The 16066-nt window shown below is 38.7% G+C and overlaps 1 protein-coding gene across 1 annotated transcript; it reads left to right on the forward strand.

The window, feature by feature from the left end:
• Positions 1–1709: 1709 nt before the first annotated feature.
• LOC127204300 (translocon-associated protein subunit delta-like) lies at positions 1710–2644 on the forward strand. The gene has a single exon (XM_051163229.1). It carries the CDS (start codon positions 1710–1712, stop codon positions 2484–2486), a length of 777 nt encoding a protein of 258 aa, XP_051019186.1. The 3' UTR covers positions 2487–2644.
• The last annotated feature ends 13422 nt before the right edge of the window (positions 2645–16066 follow it).

Here is a 16066-nt window from a genome sequence, read left to right on the forward strand (position 1 = left end):
TTTTATATAAGAAGCATCAATCATGGCTTGCTTGGAGAACAGGTTCAGACTAAGACTTAACAATAGGCTGAAATATTGTCATCTGAAGACAGAAAAGACTGCTGAAATTTTGTGTGATCCTTTTACTGGGCAAGGGTCAGAGTGTCAGCATTCAAGTAAGAAATGATTCTATCAATCCATTGACAATGTTCAAAAGCCCAAATGTAGAAAGTTCTGAGTATCCATGGGGGCTGGCTCTGTTACTATTTTGCTTTGTTTTTGTTTTTGTTTCTGTAGACAAGGTTTCTTTCTCTGTGTAGCCTTCGCTGTCCTGAACACACTTCCTAGACTAGGTTGGCCTCAGACTCATGGCAATCCACCTGCTTCTGCCTTCTGAGTGCTTTATTACATTTTAACTGCTGTGCCTCCATCCACACTCACTCCTCTATACATCGCTCCAGGTGGTGAGGCTCAGACAACAAACTACATTTCCCAGTCTCCCCTGACAGCTAGCTTTCTATGACCAACTTCAGTAGAAGGGGCTGGAGGAGGGGGAAGAACTTGAGAATTCTAACACCCGAGCTCCCTCATTCATGAGTATTACAGGCTCATCTTGAGTTAAATGCCCCCTGGTTTTGAGTGTTCTTTCCTCGCGTCCTCAGCTGCTGCTCTCTTGCAATCAGATCTTAGTTGTAATAACTCTCTATTTCCTGCTCAAAAATCTTTTATTCCCCCCGCTACTTCCTTAATTGAAGGCAGTAATTATCACCACATTTTAATTCTTTGAATGGCAGTTACTTGAAATATTATTATTTTCCTAAAAATCCATTTACAATTATTAGAATGTAAACTCCATGAAAGTAAGGATCCCTTTGCTTGTCTGATTGTCTGTCTGTTTGTCCTTCTTTCTGACCTCTTTTATAAAATGCATTTATCTATCTGGTGTGTGTGCGTGTGCATGTGCACATACATGCGTGTGCAATCACCTGTTTCTGGGCATATAGAAACTAAAGGTCAACACTGGGAATCAGATGTCTTCCTCAGTTTCTCTACTTTTAATAGGATCTCTCATTTAATCATGAGTTCATCAATTCAACTAGATGGGCTGGCCTGGGAGCCCCAAGATCCTGCTTCTATCTGCTTTCTCAGAGTGAAGGTGACAGATGTATGTCACTGTGCCTGGCTTTTATGAGGATGCTGAGGATTGGGACTGAGGCCCTCATATTATCCATGTAAGTCCTTGGTCCAGTTTATACACTGAACCCCACCACAGTCTTATCCCTTTCTTCCTTTTGAAAAAATAGTGAATATTGCACATTAGAAATTGAGCATACAATGAAGATATGGAAAATTGCTAAATTATTTTCCTTTACTAATACTTTCACCATTTCTAAGTTGAGTTAACTTCAGAATTATCATCTTCATTATCATGAGTATCAATAAGGGGGGAAAATCCCAGGATTCTATTTCTGGAGTCAAAACTCTTATACCAACAGTCTGACTTAGGATGAGAGCTGGGAGGGGGAAATGGCTTCTTTTCAGGACAAGAAAGCAATTTGAACAAGTGAGCATTAAGGCTCTAGACTGTGAGGATATGGGAACTGTACTGAACTGAACTGGGCAGTTATCCACTTAAGGTTTTTATTAATTTACATATTATGGCACCAAAGCTAACGTGACAGTGGTAGACTAGTGCAATTGGCAAGAGGAACAAAAGATTTAAGAGTATCATGATAAGTCGCCATCTTGGTGGTGGTGGTGGTGGTGGTGGTGGTGGAGGCGGGGTGGTGACGAGAAGAAAGGAAGTGCGACCGGTTGGAACCCTGGCTACGGAAGCAGACACGTTAGTGCCACCAGCTACGTCACCATGCCTGGCCCAGCCCACCAGCGCACCATTGGGTGCTGAGGCCGCTTACGCGTCGCACTTCCTTGTCTGTTCCGCATGTTCAGGGCGGCTTGCTCTCTTTTCCTTCGGCAGAGAAGAGGCCATGGCGACGGCGGTGGCATCTTTCGGCTCCCTGGCGCTACTCCTGGTGTTCGGCCTATCTTACTGCTCGGCAGAGGCTTGCCTGGAACCCCAGATCACCCCTTCTTACTATACAACCTCAGATGCCATCATTTCTACAGAGACCGTATTCATCGTGGAGATCTCACTGACCTGCAAGAACAGGGTCCAGAACATGGCTCTTTATGCGGATGTTAGGGGAAAACAGTTTCCTGTAACCCGGGGCCAGGATGTGGGCCGATACCAGGTGTCCTGGAGCCTGGAGCACAAGAGCGCCCACGCAGGCACCTATGAGGTCAGATTCTTCGATGAAGAGTCCTACAGCCTCCTAAGGAAGGCTCAGAGAAATAACGAGGACATTTCCATCATCCCACCCCTATTCACAGTCAGTGTGGACCATCGGGGTACCTGGAATGGGCCTTGGGTCTCCATGGAGGTGTTGGCTGCACTAATTGGCATAGTGATCTACTACCTGGCCTTCAGTGCAAAGAGCCACATCTAGGCCTGGGGGCAGCATCCTCGGCCCTCCATTACTTTGCTCAATAAACAGTCGCTGTTTGCCATGAGTACACTTAAGGCACAGGACTCCTGTGTCTATGGGGAGAGCTGGGGACCCAGCTGCCTTTGTCTGCCTGGACAGCAGAGATCCTGAGTGAAGAACTGCACGTACTGTCCTCTTTCTGTGCTTGTCCTGATATCCAGCATGGCTTGTGACTTGGTTTTCTCTTTTCTAGTATGTGGACTCAAAAACAAAAAAACAAACAAACAAACAAACAAAAAAACAAAACACCAAAGAGTATCATGATACCCATGAATTAAGGAGGACAGATCACACAGGCAGGGAAAGCACAGGAGGGAGATATGGACATTTTCTTTTTGTACAGTTAACCCTAGGGACATTTGTTTAATCCAAAGCAGCACATGTTGAAAGTGACACTTTCAGAAATGATGCAATTTTTTTTTTTGCTGCTCAAAGACAAAGAAGCGTGCACATTAAGGCTGTCCTGGAACACCAAAGTTTGAAGCGTACGAAGGAAGCAGGGCTCTGTTAAGCAAACATCCAGGTTTTAAGATGTAATACCTGAAAGGTTTTTACCCAATAAGGAAAAGCTTGAAGAACACTGGTCTCTACAGGACCCCATGTATGTGACCACTGTATCTGAAGAAAGATATCATATCACCACACTCTAATTCCTAACTAAGCATGTCGAGCATCATTGACAATTGTCAGCTAAGACAGGAGGCAAAACAACACTGAATAAGTAAAAAACTCCATGGATTGCAACCTATATCGTTCCATTATGATTAATATAGTCAATGTACACATTAGCAGAAAGTTGTGACCCATAAAAGTGAAATGAAATATCAGAACTGAAGAATAAAGCAACTAAAATAAAGAGTTTACTAGATTGATATTTTCAATAGTAGTGTAATATATGACAGAAATAACAAATTAGAGATAGAACAATAGAAACTACCCAAACTAAAATACAAACATAACTTAAAGTGACAATATGGAAAGATTACAAAAGGCATATAAATCATTATAAAGATAAATATATATGGGAGGAGGAGGATGGAGAAAAAGGGAGAGATGGAGAGAAAGCTAGAAAATTGGTAAAGAGATAATATCTGATAATGTATGAGTTTGACAAGACATAAAGTTTACTATCTGAAAATACTAGAGTAAAACTTCAGAAAGCACCCTTCGCCAGTAGCACACCAGCATGCACAGTAGTTAAGAACACAACGGGAAAGCCATATACTACTATGGTTTGAAAGATTGGCTTTTAGAATTCATGTGCTGCAAACTGGATCATCCAAGTGATATATTGTTGGTATTTGGAGGCAGGCCTCTTGAGACAGTTCAAGGTTTGATGGGCTATCAAGGGAGTGATTGGTATAAAAACCAGTTGTTTCAGGCACAATTGCTTTATATCATATAACTATGAAATACAGTGCCATACACAGGGGCAATATGAATGTCTGTCTTTCTACAATTCTGCTATCCTAATAACATCTTTAAAAATCACATAGCAGGGGCTCCAAGGACTAACTGCATGCCTGGTGGAGCATGCAGCTTCTGACCTCCGGGGCTCAGAGGAAGCTGTATTTTGCAAAAATACCAGTATCTTGGGATTCTAGGCCAGAATTCTATGTTCCAGAGCCTGGAACACAAGTGGATTTGATCTCAGGTCACCTGGCCAATCCACAGAAAGTACCAGGGTCCATGCAGGCATGGGTGCAGCCTCCAAGGACTAACTGCATGATGCCAGGCATGCAGCTTCTGACCTCCAGGCTCAGAGGGAGCTGTGGGCTACAAAAACAGCAGTATCACCCAGTGTCCTCTACCCTGAGGAGGACAGTTGGCCCAAGAGAGCAACTCTCTGCTCAGATATCTTTCTACATGTTCTTCAGCTGACTGGCATACCTGGGTCACAAACAGGGAGCCAGCAGAGAGAGTGAATGCTGCATAAGTGAGTAGGACTTGGAACATAAGCCATGTTGTCTATTCCTACCCCCAAACTCTCTGACCATCAGAGACCACCAACCTGCTCACACCAGAGAAATCACAGTGGGAAGAGGTCAGCATAAAAATACAGGCAATAATTCCCAGGGATGTTTTATACCAGAATCCAGCAGTCCCATCACCACAGCAAGCCCTGGAGATACTATCACATCCAGCGTACAAGTGAAATATTTCAAATATGAGGTTATGAAAATTATAGAGGCCTTAAAGGAGGAAAATAAATCCCTAAAACTAGAACAAGAATACACAAAGAGATCAAAGAATTAAACAAATGGTAAAAGAAATTAGTGAAAGAAAGCAACTACAATCAAACAGGAGAAGAAAATGAATAAAAAGATTCAAGACCTAAAAATTGAGATAGACACAATCTGAGACAATCCTGGAAATGGAAAGCCTAGAGAACCGGACAGAAAGTAGGGACACAAGCATCACCCACAGAATAGAAGAGACAGAAGACAGAATCTTAGGTGTAGAAGATATGATTGAAGAAATAGATACAACAGTCAAAAAAAAATGTGAAATCTAAAAAGCTCCTGAAACAGAACATCCAAGAAATGTAGGACACTACAAAAAGACCAAGCCTAAAAATAATAGGATATAAAAGAAGACTCCCAGCACCAAATCCCAGAAAATATATATTTTTTAAAATATCATAGAAGAAAACTTTCCTGACCTAAAGAAAGAAATGTCAAGAACAGTCATAGGGAAGGAGAATAAGGGGAAAATGGGAGGGAGGGAAGAATGGGAGGATACAAGGGATGGGATAACCATTGAGATGTAACAAGAATAAATTAATACAAAAAATAAATACACAAGAAGCTTAAAAAACTCCAAATAGATTCGACCAGAAAATTCTCCTGCCACATAATAATCAAAACACTAAACATACAGAATAAAAAAAGAATATTAAAAGCTGCAAGAGAAAAAGGCCAAGTCACATATAAAGGCAAACCTATCCGAATTACACCTGACTTCTCAACAGAGACTATGAAATCCAGAAGAGCCTAGATGTATGCTACACAGATACTAAGAGACCACAGATGCCAACCCAGACTACTATACCCAGCAAAACATTCAAGCACTAGACGGAGAAACCAAGCTTAAATAGTACCTAGCCAAAAATCCAGCCCTACAGAAGACACTAGGACAAAAGCTCCAACCCCAAAAGGCTAACATTACCCAGGAAAACAAAGAAAATAAATAACCCCAAATCCACAAAACCAAAAGAAAGGAAATACGCACACTCTACCAACACCAACATAAAAACAAAAGGAACTAACAAGCACTGGCCATTAACATCTCTCAACGTCAATGGCCTCAACTCCCCAATAAAAACACAGGCTAACAAAATGGAGGCAAGATCAGGACCCATCATGCTGCTGCATACAAGAAACACACCTCAGCAATAAAGATAGACATTACCTCACAGTAAAAGGCTGGCAAAATATATTCTAAGTGAACAGAACCAAGAAGCAAGCTGGAGCAGCTATTCTAGTTTCTAATAAAATATACTTTAAGCCAAAACTTGTCAAAAGAGATGGAGAAGGACACTACATACTAGTCAAAGGAAAAATACACCAAGATGATGTCTCAATGCTGAACATCTATGCTCCAAATTTAGGAGATCCCACCTTTGTACTAGAAATATTACTAAAGCTTAAATCACACATTGAACTCCATGCACAAATAGTGGGAGGTTTCAATATCCCACTCTCCCTAGTGGAAAGATCATCAAGACAGAAACTAAATGGAGGAATAATGAAACATTAGACATCATGAGTATCTACAGAACATTTCACCCAAACACAAATGAATACCCATTCTTCTCAGCACCTCATGGAACATACTCCAAAGTTGATCACATACTTGGTCACAAAGCACACCTCAACAGATTCAAGAAGATTGAAATAATCCCTTACATTTTATAAGACTACTGTGAATTAAAGCTGGGACTCGACAATAATAGAAACAACATAAAGCCTCAAACTCATTGAAACATAACAACTCCTTACTCAATGACCTTTGAGTAAAGGATGAAATTTTAAAAATTAAAAACTTCTTAGAATTCAATGAAAATGAAGGCACAACATATCCAAACTTACGGGACACAATGAAAGCAGTGCTAAGAGGAAAGTTCATAGATCCCATACAAGCAACTTAACAGTTCATCTAAAAGCTCTAGAACAAAATGAAGCAGACCCATCCAAGAGGAGTAGATGATTGGAAATCATCAATCCCAGGGCTGAAATCAATACATTAGAAACAAAGACAACAATTCAAAGAAACAATGAAAGCAACAGCTGGTTCTTTGAGAAAATCAACAAAGTAGAGAAACTCTTAGCCAAACTAATAAAAGAGGCAGAGATAGAGTATTCAAATCAACAAAATAAGAAATGAACAGGTAGAAATAAGGACAGACACCAAGGAAATCCAAAGAATCATCAGGTCTTACGTCAAAAGCTTACATGCCACAAAATTTGAAAATCTAAATGAAATGGACAATTTTCTTCATAGCTAACAATCACCAAACTGAATCAAGATCAGGTAAACAAATTAAATAGTCCTATTTCTCCTAAGGAAATAGAGGCAGTCATCATAAGTCTCCAAATGAAAACAAAACAAAACAAACAAACAAACAAAAAACCTCAGGGCTGGATGAATTCAGCGCAGAATGCTACTAGACCTTCAAAGAATCGCTAATACCAATTCTGTTCAAACTATTCCACAAAATAGAATCAGAAGAAGTATTACCCAACTCATTCACATCCTATGAGGCCACAATCATCTTGATACCTAAGCTACACAAAGACCCAACAAAGAAAGAGAATTTCAGACCAATTTCTCTTATGAACATAGATAAAAAAATACTCAACAAAATACTCAGAATCAAATACAAGAACACATCAAAAATATCACTTACCATGACCAAGTAGGCTTCATCCTGGACATACAGGGGTGGTTCAATATATGGGAATCCATAAATGTAATCCCACATATAAACAAACTAGAAAAAAGCCACATTATCATCTCCTCCGATGCTGGAAAAGCATTTGACAAAATCCAATACCTATTCATGTTAAAGGTCTTAGAAAGAGCAGGGATACAAGAAACATACCTAAACATAGTAAAGGCAATATACAGCAAGCCTATAAACAACATCAAACTCAATGGAGAGGAATTTAAATCAATGCCTGTCCCACTGGAATCAGGGACAATACAAGGCTGTCCACTCTCTTCATATCTCTTCCATATAGCACTTGAATTTCTAGCTGGAGAAAAAAGACAACTAAAGGAGATCAAAGGGATACAAATTGCAAAGGAAAAAGTCGAAGTATTACTATTTGTAGATGATATGTTAATATACATTAGTGACTCCAAAAATTCTACCAAGGAACTCCTACAACTGGTAAACACCTTCAGCATAGTGGCTGCATACAAAATAAATTAAAAAATATCAGTTGCCCTCTTGTATACAAATGACAAATGTGCTAATAAAGAAATTATAGAAACTATACTCTTCATAATAGCCACATATAATATAAAGTATATTGGTGTAATTCTAACCAAGCAAGTGAAAGACTTGTATGAAACAACTTCAAGTCTCTGGAGAAAGAAATTGAAGAAGATATCAGAAGATGGAGAGATCTCCCATGCTCATGGATTGGGAGAATCAACATAGTAAAAATGGCCATTTTATCAAAAGCAATCTACAAATTCAATGCAATTCCCACCAAAATACCTACACAATTCTATACAGACCTTGAAATATCAATTCTCAACTTCATATAAAAAAAAAAAAAACAGAATAGCTAAAACAATCCTCCATAATAAAAGCTCTTCTGGGGGAATCTCCATCCCTGACCTCAAGCTGTACTATACAGCAACAGTAATAAAAACATCATGGTACTGGAATAGAAATAGGCTGGTCGATTAATACAATAGAACCAAAGACTCAGGAATAGATCCACCCACCTATGGACACTTTATTTTTGACAAAGAAATAAAAAACATACAATGGAAAAAAGATAGCACCTTCAACAAATGGTGCTTATCTTGCTAGAGGTCTACTTATAGAAAAATGCGAATATATGCACCCACACACACATACATACATATGTATCACCCCACACAAAACTAAGGTCCAAGTGGATTAAAGACATCAACATAAAACCAAATATGCTAAATCTTTTAGAAGAAAAAGTGGAGGAGAGCATTGAATTCACCAGCACAGGATACAACTTCCTGAAGAGAACACCAACAGTTCAGGCTCTAAGGTTAAAAGTTACAAGTGGGACCTTATGAAACTGAAAAGCTTCTGTAAGGCAAAGGACATTGTCAATAGAACAAAATGACAGCCTACAGACTAGAAAAAGGTCTTTACCAACCCTATATCCGACAGAGGCCTAATATCCAAAGTATATAAAGAACTGAAGAAATTTAAGATCACAAAAACAAATTATCCAATTAAAAACTGAGGTACAAAACTAAACAGAGAATTCTCAAGAGAGAAATATCTAATGGTTGAGAAGCACTTAAAGAAATGCTCAATGTCCCTAGTCATCAGGAAAATACAAATCAAAATGACTTTGAGATTCCATCTTACACCCATCAGAATGGCTCAGATCAAAAAGTCAAATGACAGCACATGTTGGTGAGGATGTGGAGAAAAGTGAACACTCCTCCACTGCCGGTGGCAGTGCAAACTTATACAACTACTTTGGAAATCAATCTGGTGCTTTCTCAGAAAACTGCATTACTGCAAGACCCAGCCATACCACTCCTGGGCACATACTTGAAAGATGTTATACCATACAGCTAGGATATATGCTCAACTGTGTTCATAGAAGCTTTTTTCCTAATTGCCAGAATCTGGAAACAACCTAGATGCCCCTCAACTGAAGAATCGATAGAGAAATCGGTACCATATGTCATATACTCATGTATAAGTAGATATTAGCCAAACATAGATGTCCTCTGAAAGAATCCACTCAGCAATGAACTGAGACAGATACTGGGACTTGCATCCAAACTCTTGTCAAAGAGCTATGAGTTGTGTGGAAGAGATAGGGGATGGAAGGGTGGAGAGGGGTTGTCAGGAGCCCCACAAGGAGACTATCAAGGCTGGCAAATCTGGATCCAGGGGAGCCTACAAACAGATGCACTAACCTAGGACATTGCAAGCAGAAGACCTAGAGCCCCTGTTCAGATGTAGCCATTGGACAGCTCATTCTCCACTTGGGAAACTGTGGACGAGGGGGAGACTGCCTCTGACAGGAATTCTGGTGCCTGCTATTTGATCACTGCCCCTTAGTGGAAAGGCCCTGTGGGAACACAGAGGAAGGGGATGCAGGCTATCCAGATGAGACCTGATAGGCTATGGTCAGAAGGTGGGGGAGGAGGACCCCACTTGTCAGAGGTCTAGGTGAGGGAAATAGAGCAGAAGAGGGAGGAAGGTGGGGAACTGGAAGATAAGAGTGAGGGTATTAGAATTGGGATGTAATGAAATATAATAAAATAAAACAATACTATCACATAGCATGATAGACTATCTTAATAACCACGTTAAAAATCCTGGCTACCTCAATGGAATTGTATTTCAAGAGAAACCACATTCTGAGATACTAAAGGTTAGAATTTCATCAAATCTTATTTGAGAAATGAAGCCCATATCAATACTACTATTTTATTACAATGAACAGCAGAAAAGTAACAAACTAAAATATCTCATAGCAGGTAGAGATTTGTTGTAGTTTACTTTGAGAGTACTGACACCAAGACAGAAAGCAGGCCTTTAAAAACCAGTGGAGCAATGTCTGAAAGAAAACAATTTTTAGCCCACAGTTCTATGCCCATCAGAAACCCTAAAACCATCAATGTGAAGTGAAATACTGTTTAGACAAACAAAAGTCCTAGAAGAAATGTTATAGGAGGTTTCTCATACGGAAGAATAGTGCTTGTAAAGAGAAGTAAAGCACACCAGAAAGTACAAAGTGTGTAAGTTGGTCTAACTCAATATGTACTGTGTAAAGTAAAAAAAAAAAAATCTGGTAATCTGTGTTCCAAAAATTTATGGTAATAGTAATTTAGAACAAAAAGAACATAGGAAAGTTTGGAGGGTTCTCATATTGCTAGGGAGCAGTGCATACTATAAACCTTAGGAAAATTACTTTCACAATAATGATGATGAAAATGATGATGATGAAGATGACAATGAATACACAGAATGAGATACTGGTATGTAATAACAAAAATAGAATTCACTCAAAAAAAAAAAAAAACAGCTAGAACATAGTAGAAAAGAGAAAAAATAATGAAACAAACTGAGGTGTTAATAGCAATATTTAATGGAACCAGAATAAACATTTGAGCAAAAATAAAAATTTTTATCAGGAGAGACAAATCACTACTTCCAGGATTTGGAAAGCTAAGTATAAGGTAGGTTTGTAAAAAAGAATTCAGAATATGGCACAGCATCTCAGAAGAACAGAAGAGCCAACTTGAAAGCATTCCCACTGGCAAAATCTGATAAAACTAAAGCTTAAAATTAACAGTGGTGGTTACTAATTGTAGTTCAGTGAAATAATAATCTAAGTGGAATATTGTAATAAAAATAAATGAATGATGGGTTCAGAATTTAATATCTGCCAGTTTTATCAACTGATCAAAATAGTGGGTTAAACTTTGAGAGCTATCAACATTTTTATGTAGTCTCAAAAATCCTTCAAATATTAATTAGTTACAAGTGGAAATATAAAAGCTTTACAGAGGAAACCCATGGATGATAATCTTATCAGGTAATTGAAAATTATGTTACTAATAACAATTTGTGATCTCTAACGAGCCATATTGAAATTAACACAATAACATTTCAGTAGTATTCTTTCATCAAAATAGATCCCAAACTTAATCAATCATAAAACTCATACAATATGATGAAGAATGTATGTTCTGTAACCTACAAATTATTATAAACAAGAAAGAGATAATGGTATTGTCCATTTACATATTTCTTATTTTAATTAATATCTTATACAATATATTTTGATTATCTTCCCACTCAATAACTCCTAACAAACAAAATCACAATAAAATAACAAAAAGCCTAAACAAAACATAATTAAACACAAGGTCTCCAAAACAACAACAACAACAACAACAAAACGTGCAGTTTGTTTTGTGTTGGCTGACTACTCCTGGGCATGGGGCCTGCCGTGGAATTTGGTTGATATACTCAGAGACACTTCATTGGAGAAAACTTATTATTCTTTACCCTTAGATATCAATTGCAGATAGCTTCTCTGCTAAGGTGGGGGAGCCGGTGTCTACTTCCTTCTCTCAGATCTGGAACCCTACCTGTCCTGAATCTGTGCAGGTCTGTGTGTGCTGCCATTCTTTGTGAGTTCATATATGTATCAGTCCTGTTGTGTCTTTGGGTTCATCCATTACCTCTATCCTTTAAAATCTTCCTGCCTTCTTTCTCACATAGATTTCCAAGCCTTGAGGAGAGGGCTGTTCTGAAGACATCCCAATCAGGACTGAGATCTGGAAAAACCTTGAAGATTCCACCCAGGATACCTATACAGATGATAAACATGTTCAGCAAAGTTACAGGGTACAAAATTAACACAGAGAAATCAATAGCCCCCCCCCCCATATACAAATGGCAAATGGGCTGAGAAAGAAATCAGGAAACTATACTTTTCACAATAGTTTCAAAAATATCTTTGGATAACACCAACTAAGCAAGTGAAAGACTATGATAAGAAATTTAAGACATTGACGAAAGAAATTGAAGAGATGGAAAGATCTCAGACGCCCAAGATAAATAGCATTCATACTGTGAAAATGACTATACTACCAAAAGCAATCTATAGATTCAAAACAATCCCCATCAAAACTCAAACATAGTTTTTATAGAAGTTGAAAAAATGTTCTACTTCATGGGGAAACATAAGAAACCCAGTATAGCTAAAATAACCTTGAAAAATAAAAGAATTGCTGAAGGTATTAATACTAGCAAAAGAAAGTGTTTTCAAGAATGGTACTGGTCAAAATAGATAGTTACAAATAGATGGATCCAAATAGATCCTTGTCTATCACCCTGTGAAAAATCACCCCATGTGGATCAAAGCCCTCAAGTAAGACCAAATATCTTACTATAACAGAAGAGAAGGTGGGTGAATAATCTAGAACTCATTGTCACAGGGAAAAAAGCTTTTGAACAGGGTGCTGATGGCACAGGCACTAAGATCAACAATTAGTAAAAGGGCCTCATGAGCTGCGAAGCCTCTGTATGGAAAAAGGACACCATCATTCAGACATATCAGCAGACCACAGAATGGGAAAAGAACTTTCCCAATGATCTATTTACATTCTTTAGATATTTCCTTTTATTGAAAACACCTTCTCTTTTTCCGTACAATATGTCCTGCTTAAAATTTCCACTCATTCTACCCATTCCTGTTTCTCCCCATGTACCTACCCTCCACTCCAGAGCCACTCCCATTTTTTTTCACCAGAAAACAGTCTTCTAAGAGATGACAAGGAAACATGACAAAATAAAATGTAATAAGGTGAAAAAAAAAAGATGTGTTATAGTGAAGTTGCTTATGGTAACCCAACAGGAGGAAAACAGCCCTAAGAGCAGGCACAAGAGTAAGAGACCCACTTGTTCTCACAGTCGGGAATCCCATAAAAATACTAAGCCAAAAATTATAATATATACACAGAGGACCTGGGCAGACCCATATAGGCCCTGTGCTTGCCACTTAGAGTTTGTGAACTCATATATGCCTTGCTTAGTTGATTCAGATAGCTTTGTTCTCCTGATGTCCTTCATCCCCACTGCCTCTTAAAATCACCAATGAATTCCCTGGGCTCTGAGAGGAGGGGTTTGATAAAGGTGGTGGGTGTTTTGAATAGGAATGGCTCCCATAGACTCATGTGTATGAATGCCCATAAAGTGTTACTATTATGAGGTGTGACCTTGTTTGAGGAAGCTTGTCACTGTATAAGTGGGCTTTGAGGTCTCATATGCTCAAGCTAGGTCTAGTGTGACAAACACAGTCACCCTCTGTGGCCTGTGAGTAAGTTTTAGGACAATCAGCTCCTCCAGTACCAAGTCTGCCTGCAGGTTGCCATGATACCCACCATGAAAATAATGGATTAAACCTCTGGAACTATAAGCCAGTCTCAAGTAAATGTTTTTCTCTATAAAAGTTGCTGTGATACAGCTTGTTAGAGGTAGATCTATTCTCAATTTTCTGAGGAGATGCCAAATTAATTTTCAAAGTGGTTGTACAAATGTGCACTCCCACCATCAATGGAGGAATGTTCCTATTGCTCTAAATCCTTGCCAGCATGAGCTGTCACTTGGGTTTTTGATCTTAGCCATTCCGATGGATCTAAGACAGAATATCAGAGTTCTTTTGATTTGCATTTCTCTGAGGACTAAGGATGTTGAATATTTCTTTAAGTGTTTGTTGGCCATTAGAGACTCCTCTGTTGAGAATTCTCTGGGTAAATCTGTATCCCAATTTTAATTGGGTTATTTGGTGTGTTGATGTCTAGTTTCTTGAGTTCTTTATATATTTTGTATGTCAGCCTTCTGTCAAATATGGCTGCTTTGTCTAGCCTCAATATAAGAATATGCATCTCATGTTACTGCAACTTGATATGGCAAGTTTATATTCATGGGAAGATTTCCCTTTACTGAGGAGAAGAAGAGGAGGAGTGGATGGGGAGAGGTAAGGGGCACTGGGAAGATAGGAAAAGGGGAAACTGCAATCAGGATGTAAAGTAAATAAATAATGATGATGATGATGATGAAGAGTTGATGTGGTCATGGTGTCTCTTCATAGCAATAAAAGCTCAACTAAAGCACAAACCATTTAGACTCTCTCTCTGCATAATGTATGGCTGTGTTTCTCTGTGTCTGTTCCCATATACAGCTAGAGGAAGCTTCTCTGATGATGACCAAATAAGGCACTGATCTTTGAATATACCAGAATATCATTAGGAGTAATTTTATTGATATTTTTTGACCAGTAGTGTTAAACTTAGTTTCTCGGCTATCTAGTTTCAAGCTTTTGGTTAACCCAGCAGTGTGGGGTATGGGTTTCTTATCATGGAGCTGGCTTAGGACAGTTCTATGCTGTCATTACCCTAACATATTTTGCAAGCAGGACATATTGTAGGCCAACAGTTTTGTGGCTGGGTTGGGGTTTATATTTCTCTTTCAGTAGTTGGCAGAGTACCTTTCTATACCAAGGACACTAGAACAAAGGGGTGAAGGCTCCATGTAGGCACAAACTTGACTTCTTCAAGTTCAACAAGTTGTATGGGTGTTGCTTTAGCAAAGGGGTCCCACTTTCAGTTTGCAGGGAGAATCTTTTGGCTTAGCAAAAGCCAGGGTTATTTCAGATTTCCATGGAACCCCTCACGAAGCTGTTCCATGCCAACAACTCAACTTGAGTGCATCCCAGTCCTGCCACTAAAAGCCTTGTCTGGCAACAAGAGATATCCAGTAGAGACTCCATATCCTGATTATCAGTAGTACTCATTAGAATCACCTGCGTAGATTCCAGGCATTCTTCCTTGCACTAAGTTTCCACATTACTCCACAGCAGAACACCAATTCTAGCCATCTCTGCCTGCACTCTGTCCCTGAACCTCATCTTTCCTACTGCCTAGCCCTCCACTCCTTCAATCATCCTCATATGCTCCCAAAATTAGGGAAATAACACCTTTCACAATAGCCTCAAATAACATAAAATATCTTGGGGGTAACTCTGACTAAGTAAGCCAAAGATTTTTTATGATAAAACTTCAAGTCTTTGAAGAAAGAAATTGGAGAAGATATCAGAAGATGGAAATATATACCATGCTCATGGATTGGTAGGATTAGAATAGTACAAAAAAAATGGCCATTCTATCAAAGGCAATCTACAGATTCAATTCAATTCCCATCAAAATTCTAACACAATTCTTTATAGACCTTGACAGGACAATTCTCAACTTCATATGGAAAACCAAAAAACAACAACAACAACAACAGCAAAACCCAGAATAGCTAAAACAGTCCTGTACAATAAAAGAACTGGTGGAGGTCTCAAATTGCAGTGCATAGTTATTATAATAAAACCACATATTATTGGCACATAATAGACATGATGATCAATGGAATTGAACTAAAGACCCAGAGCTGCATACATATGGACATGTGATTTTTGATAAAGAATCCAGAAATATACACTGGTAAAAAAGGCAGTATATTTAAAAAATTGTGCTGTTAAACTGGATATTTGCATGTAGAAGAAAGCAAATAGATCCAATTCTATTACCCTGCACAAAACTTAAGTCCAAGTGGATCAAAGACCTCAACATAAAACCAGATACACTTAAAACGATAGAAAAGAAAGTGGGGAATAGTTTTGAACACATTGGCACAGAGATGTCTTTTCTGAACAGAACACCAAAGGCACAGGCACTAAGATCAACAATTAATATATGAAACTTAAAAGCTTCATTAAGGCAAAGGATATCAATAGGCC

Source organism: Acomys russatus, chromosome 20 (genome assembly GCF_903995435.1).
Source record: "Acomys russatus chromosome 20, mAcoRus1.1, whole genome shotgun sequence".
In the NCBI taxonomy this organism is placed as follows: Eukaryota; Metazoa; Chordata; class Mammalia; order Rodentia; family Muridae; genus Acomys; species Acomys russatus.